The following is a 17217-nucleotide window of genomic DNA, read 5'->3' as shown; positions in this document are numbered from 1 at the left end:
ACTGACATGTTTACACTGACACATCCACACTGACACATCCACACTGACATGTTTACACTGACACATCCACACTGACATGTTTACACTGACACATCCACACTGACATGTTTACACTGACACATCCACACTGACACATCCACACTGACACATCCACACTGACACATCCACACTGACATGTTTACACTGACACATCCACACTGACACATTCACACTGACATGTTTACACTGACACATCCACACTGACATGTTTACACTGACACATCCACACTGACACATCCACACTGACACATCCACACTGACACATCCACACTGACACATCCACACTGACATGTTTACACTGACACATCCACACTGACACATCCACACTGACACATCCACACTGACATGTTTACACTGACACATCCACACTGACATGTTTACACTGACACATCCACACTGACACATCCACACTGACATGTTTACACTGACACATCCACACTGACATGTTTACACTGACATGTTTACGCTGACAAATCCACACTGACACATCCACACTGACATGTTTACACTGACACATCCACACTGACACATCCACACTGACACATCCACACTGACACATCCACACTGACACATCCACACTGACACATACACACTGACATGTTTACACTGACACATCCACACTGACAAATCCACACTGACATGTTTACACTGACACATCCACACTGACACATCCACACTGACATGTTTACACTGACACATCCACACTGACACATCCACACTGACACATCCACACTGACATGTTTACACTGACACATCCACACTGACACATCCACACTGACATGTTTACACTGACACATCCACACTGACATGTTTACACTGACACATCCACACTGACATGTTTACACTGACACATCCACACTGACATGTTTACACTGACACATCCACACTGACATGTTTACACTGACATGTTTACACTGACACATCCACACTGACACATCCACACTGACATGTTTACACTGACACATCCACACTGACATGTTTACACTGACACATCCACACTGAAACATCCACACTGACATGTTTACACTGACACATCCACACTGACATGTTTACACTGACACATCCACACTGACATGTTTACACTGACACATCCACACTGACACATCCACACTGACACATCCACACTGACATGTTTACACTGACACATCCACACTGACATGTTTACACTGACACATCCACACTGACATGTTCACACTGACACATCCACACTGACATGTTTACACTGACACATCCACACTGACATGTTTACACTGACACATCCACACTGACACATCCACACTGACATGTTTACACTGACACATCCACACTGACATGTTCACACTGACACATCCACACTGACACATCCACACTGACATGTTTACACTGACACATCCACACTGACATGTTTACACTGACACATCCACACTGACACATCCATACTGACACATCCACACTGACACATCCACACTGACACATCCACACTGACACATCCACACTGAAATTTTTACACTGACACATCCACACTGACATGTTTACACTGACACATCCACATTGACACATCCATACTGACACATCCACACGGACACATCCACACTGACATGTTTACACTGACACATCCACACTGACACATCCACACTGACATGTTTACACTGACACATCCACACTGACATGTTTACACTGACACATCCACACTGACACATCCACACTGACATGTTTACACTGACACATCCACACTGACACATCCACACTGACATGTTTACACTGACACATCCACACTGACACATCCACACGGACACATCCACACTGACATGTTTACACTGACACATCCACACTGACATGTTCACACTGACACATCCACACTGACACATCCACACTGACACGTTTACACTGACACATCCACACTGACACGTTTACACTGACATATCCACACTGACACATCCACACTGACACGTCCACACTGACATGTTTACACTGACACATCCACACTGACACATCCACACTGACACATCCACACTGACACATCCACACTGACATGTTTACACTGACACATCCACACTGACATGCTTACACTGACACATCCATACTGACACATCCACACTGACACATCCACACTGACATGTTTACACTGACACATCCACACTGACTCATCCACACTGACACATCCACACTGACACATCCACACTGACATGTTTACACTGACACATCCATACTGACACATCCACACTGACACATCCACACTGACATGTTTACACTGACACATCCACACTGACACATCCACACTGACACGTTTACACTGACACATCCACACTGACACGTTTACACTGACACATCCACACTGACACATCCACACTGACACGTTTACACTGACACATCCACACTGACACGTTTACACTGACACATCCACACTGACACATCCACACTGACACGTTTACACTGACACATCCACACTGACACGTTTACACTGACACATCCACACTGACACATCCACACTGACACGTTTACACTGACACGTTTACACTGACACATCCACACTGACACTTTTACACTGACACATCCACACTGACACGTTTACACTGACACATCCACACTGACACATCCACACTGACACGTTTACACTGACACATCCACACTGACACATCCACACTGACACGTTTACACTGACACGTTTACACTGACACATCCACACTGACACATCCACACTGACACGTTTACACTGACACATCCACATTGACACGTTTACACTGAGACATCCACACTGACACGTTTACACTGACACGTTTACACTGACACATCCACACTAACACGTTTACACTGACACATCCACACTGACACATCCACACTAACACGTTTACACTGACACGTTTACACTGACACATCCACACTGACATGTTTACACTGACACATCCACACTGACACGTTTACATTGACACATCCACACTGACACGTTTACACTGACACATCCACACTGACATGTTTACACTGACACGTTTACACTGACACATCCACACTGACACGTTTACACTGACACATCCACACTGACATGTTTACACTGACATGTTTACACTGACATGCCTCCATTCAACTATATTTTCTTTTCAGCTGACTCTTTAAAATGCAATAATCCTTATCAGACTGCAAACATGCACAGGCCACAATGTGGCCCTGATGTGCTCCTAACATGGCCCCAGTGGAGACCCAACATTGTCCCAATGTGGCCCCAGTGTAGACAAAACATTGTCCCAATGTGGCCCCAGTGTAGACCCAACATTGTCCCAATGTGGCCTCAGTGTAGACCAAACATTGTCCCAATGTGGCCCCATTGTAGACCAAACATTGTCCCAATGTGGCCCCAGTGCAGACCCGACATTTTCCCAATGTGGCCCCAGTGTAGACCCAACATTGTCCCGATGTGGCCCCAGTGTAGACCCAACATTGTCCCAATGTGGATCCAATGTGGCCCCAGTGTAGACCCAACATTGTTCCAATGTGGATCCAATGTGGCCCCAGTGTAGACCCAACATTGTCCCAATGTGGCCGCAATGTAGACCCAACATTGTCCCAATGTGGAACCAATGTGGCCCCAGTGTAGACCCAACATTGTCCCAATGTGGCCCCAGTGTAGACCCAACATTTTCCCAATGTGGATCCAATGTGGCCAGAGTGTAGGACCAACATTGTCCCAATGTGGATCCAATGTGGCCAGAGTGTAGACCCAACATTGTCCCAATGTGGCCCCAGTGTAGACCCAACATTGTCCCAATGTGGCCCCAGTGTAGACCCAACATTGTCCCAATGTGGATGCAATGTGGCCCCAGTGTAGCCCCAACATTGTCCCAATGTGGCTCCAGTGTAGACCCAACATTGTCTCAATGTGGATCCAATGTGGCCCCAGTGTAGACCCAACATTGTCCCAATGTGGATGCAATGTGGCCCCAGTGTAGACCCAACATTGTCCCAATGTGGATCCAATGTGGCCCCAGTGTAGACCCAACATTGTCCCAATGTGGCCCCAGTGTAGACCCAACATTGTCTCTATGTGGATCCAATGTGGCCCCAGTGTAGACCCAACATTGTCCCAATGTGGCCCCAGTGTAGACCCAACATTGTCCCAATGTGGATCCAATGTGGCCCCAGTGTAGACCCAACATTGTCCTAATGTGGATCCAATGTGGCCCCAGTGTAAACCCAACATTGTCTCAATGTGGACCCAATATTTTCCCAAAGATATTTTTTGCCCAAAGGTGACCCTGATGTGTTCCCAAAGTGCCCCTAAACTCACCCTAATGTGTCCCCAATGTGGCTCCAACATGACCCCAAGGTGGCCCCGATGTGTCCCCGTTGTGCCCCTAAACTGGCCTCAATGTGGCGCCAACGTGGCCCGAGCGTTGTCCCAAAGTGGACCCAATGTTCTCCCAACGTGGACCCAATGTTCTCCCAACGTGGCCCCCAATGTTGGCCCCAACGTGTCCCCAATGCGATCCTAATGTGGACCCAATTATGGCCCCCAAAGTTGGACCCAATGTGGATTCAATGTGGCCCCCAATGTTGGCCCCGAATGGGGCCTCCACATCATTTGCTTGCACAAGTGAAAACAAATTGATTTGACCAGATTCCATAAACAAACAAGGAAGTCGCTACTACTACTACTACTACCACTACTACTACTACTAGTACTACTTCTACTACAAAATAAAATAAAAGCCGTCACACCCTTAAATTTTTTTCGGTGAAAATAAAGTAAAGTATTATAAAGTATGAATGGATGTATATAGTGTAATATATTTAATATATATATAGTGTAATATAGTTTATATATATATATACATAGTGTAATATATTTAATATATATAGTATCATATATTTAATATATATATACATAGTGGTATATATTTAATATATATAGTGTAATATATTTAATATATATAGTGTAATATATTTAATATATATATAGTGTAATATATTCAATATATATAGTGTAATATATTTAATATGTATATATCGTGTAATATATTCAATATATATAGTGTAATATATTTAATATATATATAGTGTAATATATTTATATATATATATATATATATATATATATATATATATATATATATATATATATATATATATATATATATATATATATATATATATATATATATATATATATATTCAATATATATAGTGTAATATATTTAATATATATATAGTGTAATATATTTAATATATATATATATAGTGTAATATATTTAATATATATATAGTGTAATATATTCAATATATATAGTGTAATATATTTAATATATATAGTGTAATACATTTGTGTGCTGAGGTCACCAGTTGACTCGCCAGTTGCTTGATTCCCAGACCCAGGTGTCCACTTCCTCATCGGGCTCTCCGACTGCAAGGCCATCATCGGGGAAGAGGCCGAGCTGATGTGCAAACTCAGCAGCGAGGACTGTGAGGGCGTCTGGTACAAAGACGGCGAAGAGGTAGGCATCACACGCCGAGGACGTCTGCGTTGTTTCCCCGACAAGGTTTGACGTGTTCCTACAGATGGTGTGTACAGAGAGTGTGACTTTTACCAAAGAAGGAAGTTTCCATAAACTGACGATTCACAAAGTCACGGATGATGACGCCGGGAAGTACAAGTTTGAAGCAGATGGACGCAAGACTGAGGCCTTGATTGTCGTGGAAGGTAAGAAAAGAGCTGATTTTCTTTCCGATCCGATACCAAGTAAAGTTCAGGCCGGTATAAGAGATACCAGGATGCTTTATTATTGTCCATTCTTTAACATGTACAAGACACATAAGAACTGAAATTACATTTTCGGCACAGTCCCACTAAGAGCAGACATACGTTACAGGGAGACAAGAACAGGACCGCCAACAGATCAGCCACTTACGGCGCTCCTTAAAAAAGGTGGGAAAAAGGTGATTTTGGGAAAGGGGGGACGAGTAAAAAATATCAGTCAAAGGCTGGACCCTCGGCAAGGGGTCCAGACTGAGTCCAAAGGAAAAAACCTCATTTGCCATAGCACACATAAACAAGTTACATATAATCACAACAACTCGCAACAGAGGGGTTGGGGGTGGGGGGATTTGGGGCACTGGAGGCCGGCCTGCTGCTATAAAGCGCTACTCAGCCGTCCATCACCCCGAAGGGGAATAAAGCGGTGGTGAAGGCGTTGGGTGGGGGTGGGGTGTGTGTTTGTGTATATGCCCATTGTCTCTGGGTGTAGTGGTGTTGTGTCCATAGGCCCAGGTCTGTTCTGCATGCAATGCAAGCAAAGTTTGACTTCCAGGTGTCGTTGAGGAGGGAGGGAGGTCAAAAGGTCCATCTTTGAGAGTCCTCTGGGATGTTTTCAGAATAGATTGCTCCTGTTGTTGCAGCGTCAACGCCATTCAAGGGAGTCAAATCGTAGATTAGAGTTTTTGTTTTTCTGCGAGCAGACATTACAATGGCTTGTCTGTTCTATTCGTCCATGTTGGCTCTCATATCCAATTTTGGAAGCAGGTCGGCATGTTTCAACATGCTAAAATATATCTTTGTGTCAATCTTCTATTTTAGATCCACCAAGATTTGACCCAGAGGAGCTAAAAACCTTTATCGAGCCGGTAAGAGTGAAGAAGGGGCACAAAGCCATCTACAAATTACCCTTCCTGGGCCGGGAGCCTATCAAAGTTCAATGGTACCTGGAGGGGGAAGAGCTTTCAGATGAAGCCAACATCAAGATCGAGACCTCGGATGGTTACACCCGCCTGCTGCTCATCAAGCTGCAGCGTAAAGACAGCGGCGAAGTCAAGCTAAAGCTAAAAAATGAGTTTGGCACAGTTGAGGCCTTCAGTGAACTAACGGTTATGGGTATGTATTGCCCAAACGCATGATGGATGTGTATGTGGAGCTTCTAATGAACTGTTCCCGAGCAGATAAACCCACTCCTCCGATGGGACCTTTGGAGATCGTTGAAGCCTCCTCCTCCGCCATCGAGATCAAGTGGAGACCCCCGAAAGATAGCGGCGGCTGCAAGATTGGGAACTACCTCCTGGAACGGCAACAAGTGGGCCGCAACACCTGGAAGAAGGTCGGGCCCATCGGTCCGGAAGCCAAATACAGGGACCTCGACATAGACCACGGCCGCAGGTACTGCTACCGCATCAGAGTGGAGACAGAAATGGGCACCAGTGAGCTGATGGAAACAGAGGATATTCAAGCTGGGACAAAAGGTACCCCGATATTCTTGATGGATCCATGGAGTCAACATTCTTAGTTCTGACAAAAGATAGTTTAAGGGCCAGGTGTGTCCACTGAGGGTCACATACAGAAAGATTTTAGTACTTTGATGTATTTCGTACTGAAGTTGCAGGATGTAAACCGTAAATGAAAGAATTCAATGTGGCCTACAATAGAACGTTTTCACATGTTGTTACGTTACAGCCTGATTCCAAAATGGAATATACTCATTTTGTCCTTATAATACCCCATAATGAGATTTAGAGTTTTTTGTCATTCAGATTATTTCTTCTGTGGAAAGTGGAAGGTGTGTTTGAGGTTAAGCTTGAGAACTTGTGAAGATGCGTTTGCATCACAGTCATTGTATTACTGGCTGGGCTGTATTATATACACACACATGTGTGTATGCACCTATTCAGTCCCCTGGCACACCTATTCCAAAAATTAATGCTTTATTAGTAATCTTAGTCTTGATTTTAATTGTATTCAAAAATTATATCCAACAAGGAATTATGCCACGTCGTCCTAAGTTTTCGTTCGTTTGCGTACACAGCATACCCTGGACCGCCATCACCACCAAAGGTTGTCAGCGCCTTCAAGGACTGTATCAACTTGTCCTGGTCGCCTCCTGCCAACACCGGAGGAACTAGTATCCTCGGATACAACCTTGAGAAACGCAAGCAGGGCAGCAATCTGTGGGGTCAGGTCAACCCGCCAGAGGAGATGATCAGAGGTTACATTACACATCCTTCCATCGAGTTGTCTTGGTAATAATTAAAAGTATGATTCCCACTCTGACAGGTAAAGCATTTGCTGTGAAAGATGTGGTTGAAGGAATGGAATACGAGTTCCGTTTGTCAGCGACCAACAACTCCGGAGCAGGTGAATTCAGTACACCTTCGGACTTTGTATTCGCCAGAGACCCCAAAAGTAGGTGGACATTCATTTTACTCAACACAAAACTAAAAACCGCCTCATTAATTCGAGATGACAATTTTCTTTTAGAGCCTCCTGGAAAGGTCCTTGATTTGAAAGTGACGGATTCTAACTACACAACTTTATCACTGTCTTGGACCAAGCCCAAGGACATTGAGGGGGTACAGGACGAGGCCAAGGGTTACTTTGTGGAGATCCGTCCCGCGGAGAACACAGACTGGAATCGCTGCAGTTCTACCGTGTTGACCACCAATTACTACACGGTGAAAGGCATGAAGTCCATGGCCATGTACTGGGTGAGAGTCATCGCTGTAAACAACGGAGGGGAGGGAGAGCCAAAAGAACTGGACAACTACGTTCTTGCTATGCCTCCTCCTGGTGAGAATGGGAATAATATTTTAATATATTAACTCCTGAATATAAGACAAGGCTGTATTTAAAAGACCAGTTTTAGACATGGATGTTATTCATCAGATATTCACAGTGGAGGGCTGTGCGTTTCCCACCTAGGCCTGATGACCTACTTAGTCCGACTTTAATAAATACCCCTCAAAGTACCATAATTTATGTCACTACATGACCATGGCTGGAGAAATGCTATACAGACACACAGTTGTGCACAAAACAGGCTATATTTCGACACATTTAAAAATTAATGAACCTGCATCATCATTTAAAACATACCTTACGTGGTACTGTCAACATTTAAATAATTGTAAAGAACATATTAAAGGCCTACTGAAATGACTTTTTTTTAGTTAAACGGGGATAGCAGATCCATTCTATGTGTCATACTTGATCATTTCGCGATATTGCCATATTTTTGCTGAAAGGATTTAGTAGAGAACATCAACGATAAAGTTTGCAACTTTTGGTCGCTGTTAAAAAAAAGCCTTGCCTGTACCGGAAGTAGCGTGACGTCACAAGTTGAAAGGCTCCTCACATTTCCCCATTGTTTACACCAGCAGCGAGAGCGATTCGGACCGAGAAAGCGACGATTACCCCATTAATTTGAGCCAGGATGAAAGATTCGTGGACGAGTAACGTGAGAGTGAAGGACTAGAGTGCAGTGCAGGACGCATCTTTTTTCGCTCTGACCGTAACTTAGGTACAAGCTGGCTCATTGGATTCCACACTCTCTCCTTTTTCTATTGTGGATCACGGATTTGTATTTTAAACCACCTCGGATACTATATCCTCTTGAAAATGAGAGTCGAGAACGCGAAATGGACATTCACAGTGACTTTTATCTCCACGATAATACATCGGCGAAGCACTTTAGCTACGGAGCTAACGTGATAGCATCGTGCTTAAATGCAGATAGAAACAAAAGAAATAAGCCCCTGACTTGAAGGATAGACAGAAAATCAACAATACTATTAAACCATGGACATGTAAATACACGGTTAATGCTTTCCAGCCTGGCGAAGCTTAACAATGCTGTTGCTAACGACGCCATTGAAGCTAACTTAGCTTCGGGACCTCACAGAGCTATGATAAAAACATTAGCGCTCCACCTACGCCAGCCAGCCCTCATCTGCTCATCAACACCCGTGCTCACCTGCATTCCAGCGATCGACGGAAGGACGAAGGACTTCACCCGATCATCCGTGCGGTCGGCGGCTAGCGTCGGATAGCGCGTCTGCTATCCAAGTAAGTCCTCCTGTTGTGTTGCTACAGCCAGCCGCTAATACACCGATCCCACCTACAGCTTTCTTCTTTGCAGTCTTCATTGTTCATTAAACAAATTGCAAAAGATTCACCAACACAGATGTCCAGAATACTGTGGAATTTTGAGATGAAAACAGAGCTTTTTTGTATTGGATTCAATGGTGTCCGAATACTTCCGTTTAACTATTGACGTCACGCGCATACGTCATCATCCATAGACGTTTTCAACCGGAAGTTTAGCGGGAAATTTAAAATTGCACTTTATAGGTTAACCCGGCCGTATTGGCATGTGTTGCAATGTTAAGATTTCATCATTGATATATAAACTATCAGACTGCGTGGTCGGTAGAAGTGGCTTTCAGTAGGCCTTTAAATGTGGAAAAATAAATAGATACAATAATTGAACTTTGTCTTTGAGAGTTCAAAAAGTGAGAACCGATGATTTCTCTGTTGGCTCCGGTGCCCCTCCCTGCTTTTTGCAAATTACAACTTGTGATTGGATTCTCACTTGGGAGTGACAAGTGAAAATCCAATCACAGTCACGGTTAGCGTAAGGCTACCTGGATGGGATACTGTCAACAACTCTTGATCGGATTGGCTATCGCAACTGTCTATCGACTGTCTATCCGGCAGAATTCATACAGCGCTGGCAACAAGCTAGCTGAAATATGATTGGATAAAACCTCTAACGTAAAAACAGGCAACACTGGAGTCTAATAAGACATGAAGAGAATATGATGAATACTTTAAGGGAAAGTAGATTAAAATGACCTTTTATTAATCTATGATCATGATTTATGTTAGGCCAGCAGAGAACCTTGCTGGCACACCACTGGATATTCAATATCAGTATTTTATTCATCATATTGCTGCTCAACACTACTCATTGATCACAATGGTCTTAAATGTGTATGGTAACTCCTCTTCTGTTTGCTAAAAGGTGTGTTTACGCTGGTGTAAGCTCTGCATTGGTTAAGACAAACTCTGGTGCATGTGCTCTGCTCGTAGGGTTTGCTTGGGCAAATGCAATTTGTGGAACCTTGGCGTGCGAATAACCAAAGGACTGAAACACATCTCTCAGTCGGGTTGTTTGGTGCGGACGAGGGTTTGGTGGATTGTGTTGCAAATGAACTCTGAATACCAGACGGGCTGTCTCTGTTTTTGTAGGCGAAAATACTGTGTCACCGTATGTCCGGGTCAGATAAAGTAATTGCGATTGTGACTATGGTGTGGAAAAGATTTGTTCACCTCTAAGAAGGCACTTCTATCAAAGTCTTAATGTGGTACAACCAAGTGTTTACTCTACACATTATTTTCCTAGTGAGACCACGCTTCACAGATGCCAAGATCAAGAGCTTCATGGTGGTCAGAGCAGGAAACTCAGCCCGATTTACTATGAACTTTGAAGTGAGTTGTCCGACTCATCAGTGCTTGAGTAGAAATGATTCTTCATATTCTTGGTAATTCACTTCTGCATGTGCTCCACAGGCCTCTCCTTGGCCTGAGGTCACCTGGTTAAAGGACGGTGTGCCGGTCACAAAAAAAGTGACAATAAGTAACGCGGAAGGAACGTCGCAGCTTCTGATTCCTTCTGCCGAGCGCTCTGACTCTGGAATCTACACCGTGATTGTCAAGAACATCGTCGGCCAGGAATCCTTTAGTATTGAAATTAGAGTAACGGGTAAGTATTAATAGTGGAGTTAATATCCCGATTACTAAATGCTGCACTGCTATGTACTTTACAGAGTAGAATGTGAAATAAATATGTCGTAATTCAAACTTTAGACGAGCCAAAACCACCGGGTCCAGTGGAGAATGAAGAAAACGTGTTGGGCACAGTGACCGTTTCATGGACGGCGTCTCCAGACGAGAAACGAGATGATAGGCTGCACTACATGGTGACTAAGCGGGACTCCAGCAAACGGACTTGGCACACCGTGGCAGATCACATCTTCAACAACAAATTCACAGCCTGCAACATAATGCCGGGAAGAGAGTACCAGTTCCGAGTCTATGCTAAGAATGACATGGGCTGCTCCAAACCCTCCGAATCACCAAAGTGGCTGATTGCCACCAAAAAAGGTAAATAAAGTGTCCTTAAAAGGTCCCACAATAGTGCATTGGAAATGTGTTGATGCTGGAATGTAGAGGGTTTAAGAGCACTTTTAGTACGGGAACATGGCCTTTTGTGCATTTGTACTAGGGAAGTACGATATATTGGTATATAGTACCGTGATACTAGTGAATCATATTCGGTACTATACCGCCTCTAAAAAGTAACTGAAAAAAGACAGAGGCTATTTCATCCCTACAAGCCTGTTTCACAGGTTTCCTTGTTCTTCTGAAGGGATGTATATATATATATATATATATATATATATATATATATATATATATATATATATATATGGTAACACTTTAGTATGGGGAACATATTCACCATTAATTAGTTGCTTATTAACATGCAAATTAGTAACATATTCTCTCTTAATTAGTCATTATTAAGTACTTATTAATGTCTTATTAGATTATACAACCAGTAAGCCATTAACTAAGAGTCTTTCCTCAATAACCTCAGAATCATCACTTATTAGTAACCCTAACCCTAAGCCTAAACCCAACCCTAACCCTAACCCTTATATGTTCCCCTAGTGTCCAAATAACTCTAAATTAAGTCTTTGTCACTTTAACAAGCAACTAATTAATGTTCCCCATACTAAAGTGTTACCATTATATATATATATATATATATATATATATATATATATATATATATATATATATATATATATATATATATATATATATATATATATATATATATATATATATATATATATATATATATATATGCATCCCTTCAGAAGAGCAAGGAAACCTGTGAAACAGGCTTGTAGGGATGAAATAGCCTATGTCTTTTTTCAGTTACTTTTTAGAGGCGGTATAGTACCGAATATGATTCACTAGTAGCACGGTACTATATACCAATATATAAATATATAAAATATATAAATAAATTAATATATATATATATATATATATATATATATATATATATATATATATATATATATATATATATATATATATATATATATATATATATATATATATTTGTTTTTGTTTTTTTTTGTTTTTTTCCGTTTTTTTATATGTATTTCCGTTCATTATATATTTTTGTCGTTACCACCATATGTTTTTTCATTTACAGGTTGTTTTTTAAATGTATTATATATATATTTTTGTTTACAGTACTGTAAAGTGTATGTTTTTTCCTTTCTTATATATGTTTAAAGTCTCTAAAACCCCTAACTACACACTTTATAAACTTTTCTCAGACAGGCAATAACATTTTCTCACATTTCTCTTGTTTAAACACTCTCAAAGTTCAAATCTTCTTGGAATTAAAAAAAAAAATTACAGTACATTACTATATTAAGAAATGAAACGAAAGATCAAAACCTGTTTTTTAGGGCTCTAGGATCCTTTACCTATAAATAAAGAGGGTTTTATCATAATTTCCACACACAACCAGAGTTACACCATCTTTTTGGGCCTTAAATCCTGCACTTTTGGCTTGGCCCTGCATTATAAAGGTGCATTCGTTTCCAAAATAAGTCTTGTCTCATCCATATAAAAAACTAGTTCAAGATTATTTCCCCCACCACAGTATACATTCTGCCCTGTACAGGACACATGGCATGAAGAAGATTGATTGACAATGGTAAACAGTCCCTTAGCCAATCAGGACACAGAAACCAATGCACATTCATACGCTGTAAAAAAAAAAAAAAGCATGCAACACTGTAACAAATTACACCCACAATAAAGATCTGTGTAACAGTGAGGCCATGTAAAGTAGCGAGGGAACACTGTATATATATATATATATATATATATATATATATATATATATATATATATATATATATATATATATATATATATATATATATATATTTGGTTGTTATCTTGTCCTCTCTTTCTTCCCGTTTTCCTTATTTTCCACCCACTAAATATTATTTGTATTATTATTATTATTATTATTATATGGGACGTCCCGCAGGCTGGCGGGCCGCATCTGACCTGCGGGACAGAGATTGGTTACGCCTGGTATAATAGGAGGCCCTTAAATCAGCTCTCTGTGTTCATTACAACTAATGTTGTCCCGATACCAATATTTTGGTACCAAAAATGTATTTCGGTACTTTTCTAAATAAAGGGGACCACAAAAAATGTCATTATTGTCTTTATTGTAACAACAAATGTTAGAGTACATGAAACATATGTTTATTATTGTCATTTAGTCCTTAAATAAAATAGTGAACATACTAGACAACTTGTCTTTTAGTCGTAAGTAAACAAACAAAGACTCCTAATTAGTCTGCTGTCGTATGCAGTAACATATTGTGTCATTTATACACCTATTATTTTGTCCACATTATGAGAGACATACTGTAAAAAAATATTATTAATCTACTTGTTCATTTACTGTCAATATCTGCTTATTTTCTGTTTTAACATGTTCTATCTACACTTCTGTTAAAATGTAATAATCACTTATTCTTCTCTTCTTTGATACCTGACATTAGTTTTGGATGATACCACACATTTAGGTATCGATGCGATACCAAGTAGTTACAGGATCATACATTGGTCATATTCAAAGTCCTCATGTGTCCGGGGACATATTTACTGACTTTATAAACATAAAATGAATTATAATATGACTCATTAGTATCGTGGTACTATAGTAGTACCGGTATACCGTACAACCCTAATGACAACACATTGCAATACCAATACTGCAGAAAGATGAGATAATGCATACTGTATCTACACTCTTCCCCAGAGAGGTTCACTGTGAACATCGCGGAATCCAAGGCCTGCAACCTGGAATGTCCCCCAAAGTTCCTGGTCCCGCTGAAAATGCACTCCGCACCGCAAGGCTACGAGTGCTACATGAGCTGCGCTCTGAAGGGCGACCCCACGCCTCACGTCACCTGGCTGCGCGACAACGTCAGTCTGAACACCAACACCAACTACTACATCTCCAACACCTGCGGGGTCTGCTCTCTGCTCATACTGAGGGTCGGGCCCAAAGACACCGGGGAGTACAAGGTCGTCGCGGAGAATCCCATCGGGAGAGCCGAGTGCGCCACCAAATTGACAGTGAAGGGTATGTCTCCGTTGTGAATGTGCGACGCGCTTACCATGGTTGACATTTTTAACAAATCCCTTCCTCTTTGTTTCAGAGTGAGCCCGTGTGATGACGATGAAGGACATGTTGGATGTATGGTGTTTAATTATGATGAACTATTTACCATGTCTTATAGGACGTCATGTGATGTCTCCAATATACATTTTTGAACACTTGTAGTATCCATGTACACACGAATATATAGAGCATACATTAAAACTGCAGCTGCAATCTATTTGTGTATTTATTCATAAGTAAATTAATCCTAAATGTGCTCTAAAGTGAAGTGTATTTCTGGTCTTGTCACCATCTCCCGGGCAGAAGGACGACACGGCAGTGCGGCTGGATCAAAAGAGACGTAAAAGTTGCTTTATTACAAGCGAGTGTCATTATACAGGACTGCAGTACCTGGAGGAGGTCAAGTTTTTTTATTTTATTTTTTTTCATTTATTCATTTATTTCAGGCAATGACATTAAAAAAACAAAAAAGTAAAAGGTAGGCAATACATAATATAAATTAATATAATGCAAAAGGTAATGTATAGTATGTAAGTATAAAAAAAATGAGGCACTCCTAAGTTGGAGAAGCCAAACCATCAGTTTTATATTACTCCTCCCTGTCTGTTTGTCTGTGTGTGTGTGTATGTATGTGTGTGTGTGTGTGTGTGTGTGTGTGTGCTAAGTCAGGACAGCACATCCCACAGTAGTAAATTAATCTTAAATGTGCTTTAAAGTGAAGTGTATTTCTGGTCTTGTCACCCTCTCCCGGGCAGGAGGGCAACACGGCAGTGCAGCCGGATCAAAAGAAACGTAAAAGTTGCTTTATTACAAGCGAGTGTCATTATACAGGACTGCAGTTCCTGGAGGAGGTCAAGTTTTTTTCCCCCGTTTTTTTTTCATTTATTCATTTATTTCAGGCAATGACATTTTAAAAAAAAAGTACAAGGTAGACAATACATAATAATATAAATTAATATAATGCAAAAAGGTAATGTACAGTGTGTAAGTAAAAAAAAAAGATGCACTCCTAACTTGGAGAAGCCAAATCATCAGTTTTATATTCCTCCTTCCTGTATGTCTCTGTGTGTGTGTGTGTGTGTGTGTGTGTGTGTGTGTGTGTGTGTGTGTGTGTGTGTGTGTGTGTGTGTGTGTGTGTGTGTGTGTGTGTGTGTGTGTGTGTGTGTGTGTGTGTGTGTGTGTGTGCTAAGTCAGGACAGCACATCCCACAGTAGTAAATTCATCTTAAATGTGCTTTAAAGTGAAGCTTATTTCTAGTCTTGTCACCCTCTCCCGGGCAGGAGGGCGACACGGCAGTGCGGCTGGATCAAAAGAGACGTCTGAGACGCTTTACTGAACTAAAAGTTGCTTTATTACAAGCGAGTGTCATTATACAGGACTGCAGTACCTGGAGGAGGTCAAGTCAGAAAAAATGATGCACTCCTAACTTGGAGAAGCCAAACCATCAGTTGTATATTCCTCCTTCGTGTGTGTGTGTGTGTGTGTGTGTGTGTGTGTGTGTGTGTGTGTGTGTGTGTGTGTGTGTGTGTGTGTGTGTGTGTGTGTGTGTGTGTGTGTGTGTGTGTGTGTGTGTGTGTGTGTGTGCTAAGTCAGGACCATAAAAGGAGATGTTTGTGTGTAGGTGTCTGGAAAACAACTGCTTTAAGCCATAACTTAAATGCTGGCATTGAGCTGAACATGTCATCTCTTCTCAAGGATAGGGCTAACACTTTTGCATTCCAAATTCTCAATCAGGGCCTCTTTTCCTATGAGAAATGATCCAATCCACCTGCGAATGTCAAACTAAGGGGTCTTATCATATTATGTGCTCAAACTGAAATACCGCTATTTAATTAAACTTGATGGTTGGCTTTCTCCAAGGTGAATACAAACATTCACTATATGTAAAACATAATATGAGTTAATTATTTCACTTTAAAAGCAAGTCAAACATGTGAAGACAGACACTACTTAAAAAAATTGAATTGTTTAGGGGTTCCATGTAAATAAACTTTCGACTGGCATTAAAGTGTGTATTTTATTCAGGCCAATGGCAGTACACCGTAGTAACAGTACTGTGTGTTTCCTCATATGGTGGAAAAAGTCTCTGTTAAAAGGTGCCATATGTAATAATCTGGCCAGAAATGGTACTGCAATCACGGTCACAATT

General features: G+C 41.2%; 1 protein-coding gene across 2 annotated transcripts in view; it reads left to right on the top strand.

The window, feature by feature from the left end:
• igfn1.1 (immunoglobulin like and fibronectin type III domain containing 1, tandem duplicate 1) overlaps positions 1-15254 on the top strand; it is a 160114-nt gene extending 144860 nt beyond the window's left edge. For both annotated transcript variants that reach the window (XM_062037454.1, XM_062037455.1), the window contains 12 exons: positions 5377-5501; positions 5566-5707; positions 6581-6874; positions 6940-7236; positions 7797-7976; positions 8045-8173; positions 8249-8557; positions 11172-11257; positions 11339-11531; positions 11636-11932; positions 14703-15029; positions 15106-15254. In XM_062037454.1, the coding sequence (XP_061893438.1) occupies positions 5377-5501; positions 5566-5707; positions 6581-6874; positions 6940-7236; positions 7797-7976; positions 8045-8173; positions 8249-8557; positions 11172-11257; positions 11339-11531; positions 11636-11932; positions 14703-15029; positions 15106-15110 (2384 nt within the window). In that variant the 3' untranslated portion in view covers positions 15111-15254. The remainder of the gene's footprint in view (positions 1-5376; positions 5502-5565; positions 5708-6580; positions 6875-6939; positions 7237-7796; positions 7977-8044; positions 8174-8248; positions 8558-11171; positions 11258-11338; positions 11532-11635; positions 11933-14702; positions 15030-15105) is intronic.
• Positions 15255-17217: the final 1963 nt, after the last annotated feature.

This window comes from Entelurus aequoreus, linkage group LG26 (assembly GCF_033978785.1).
Source record: "Entelurus aequoreus isolate RoL-2023_Sb linkage group LG26, RoL_Eaeq_v1.1, whole genome shotgun sequence".
NCBI classification, from domain to species: Eukaryota; Metazoa; Chordata; class Actinopteri; order Syngnathiformes; family Syngnathidae; genus Entelurus; species Entelurus aequoreus.
Note: the sequence above shows the minus strand (reverse complement) of the source record. Positions and strands in the feature narration are given on the sequence as shown.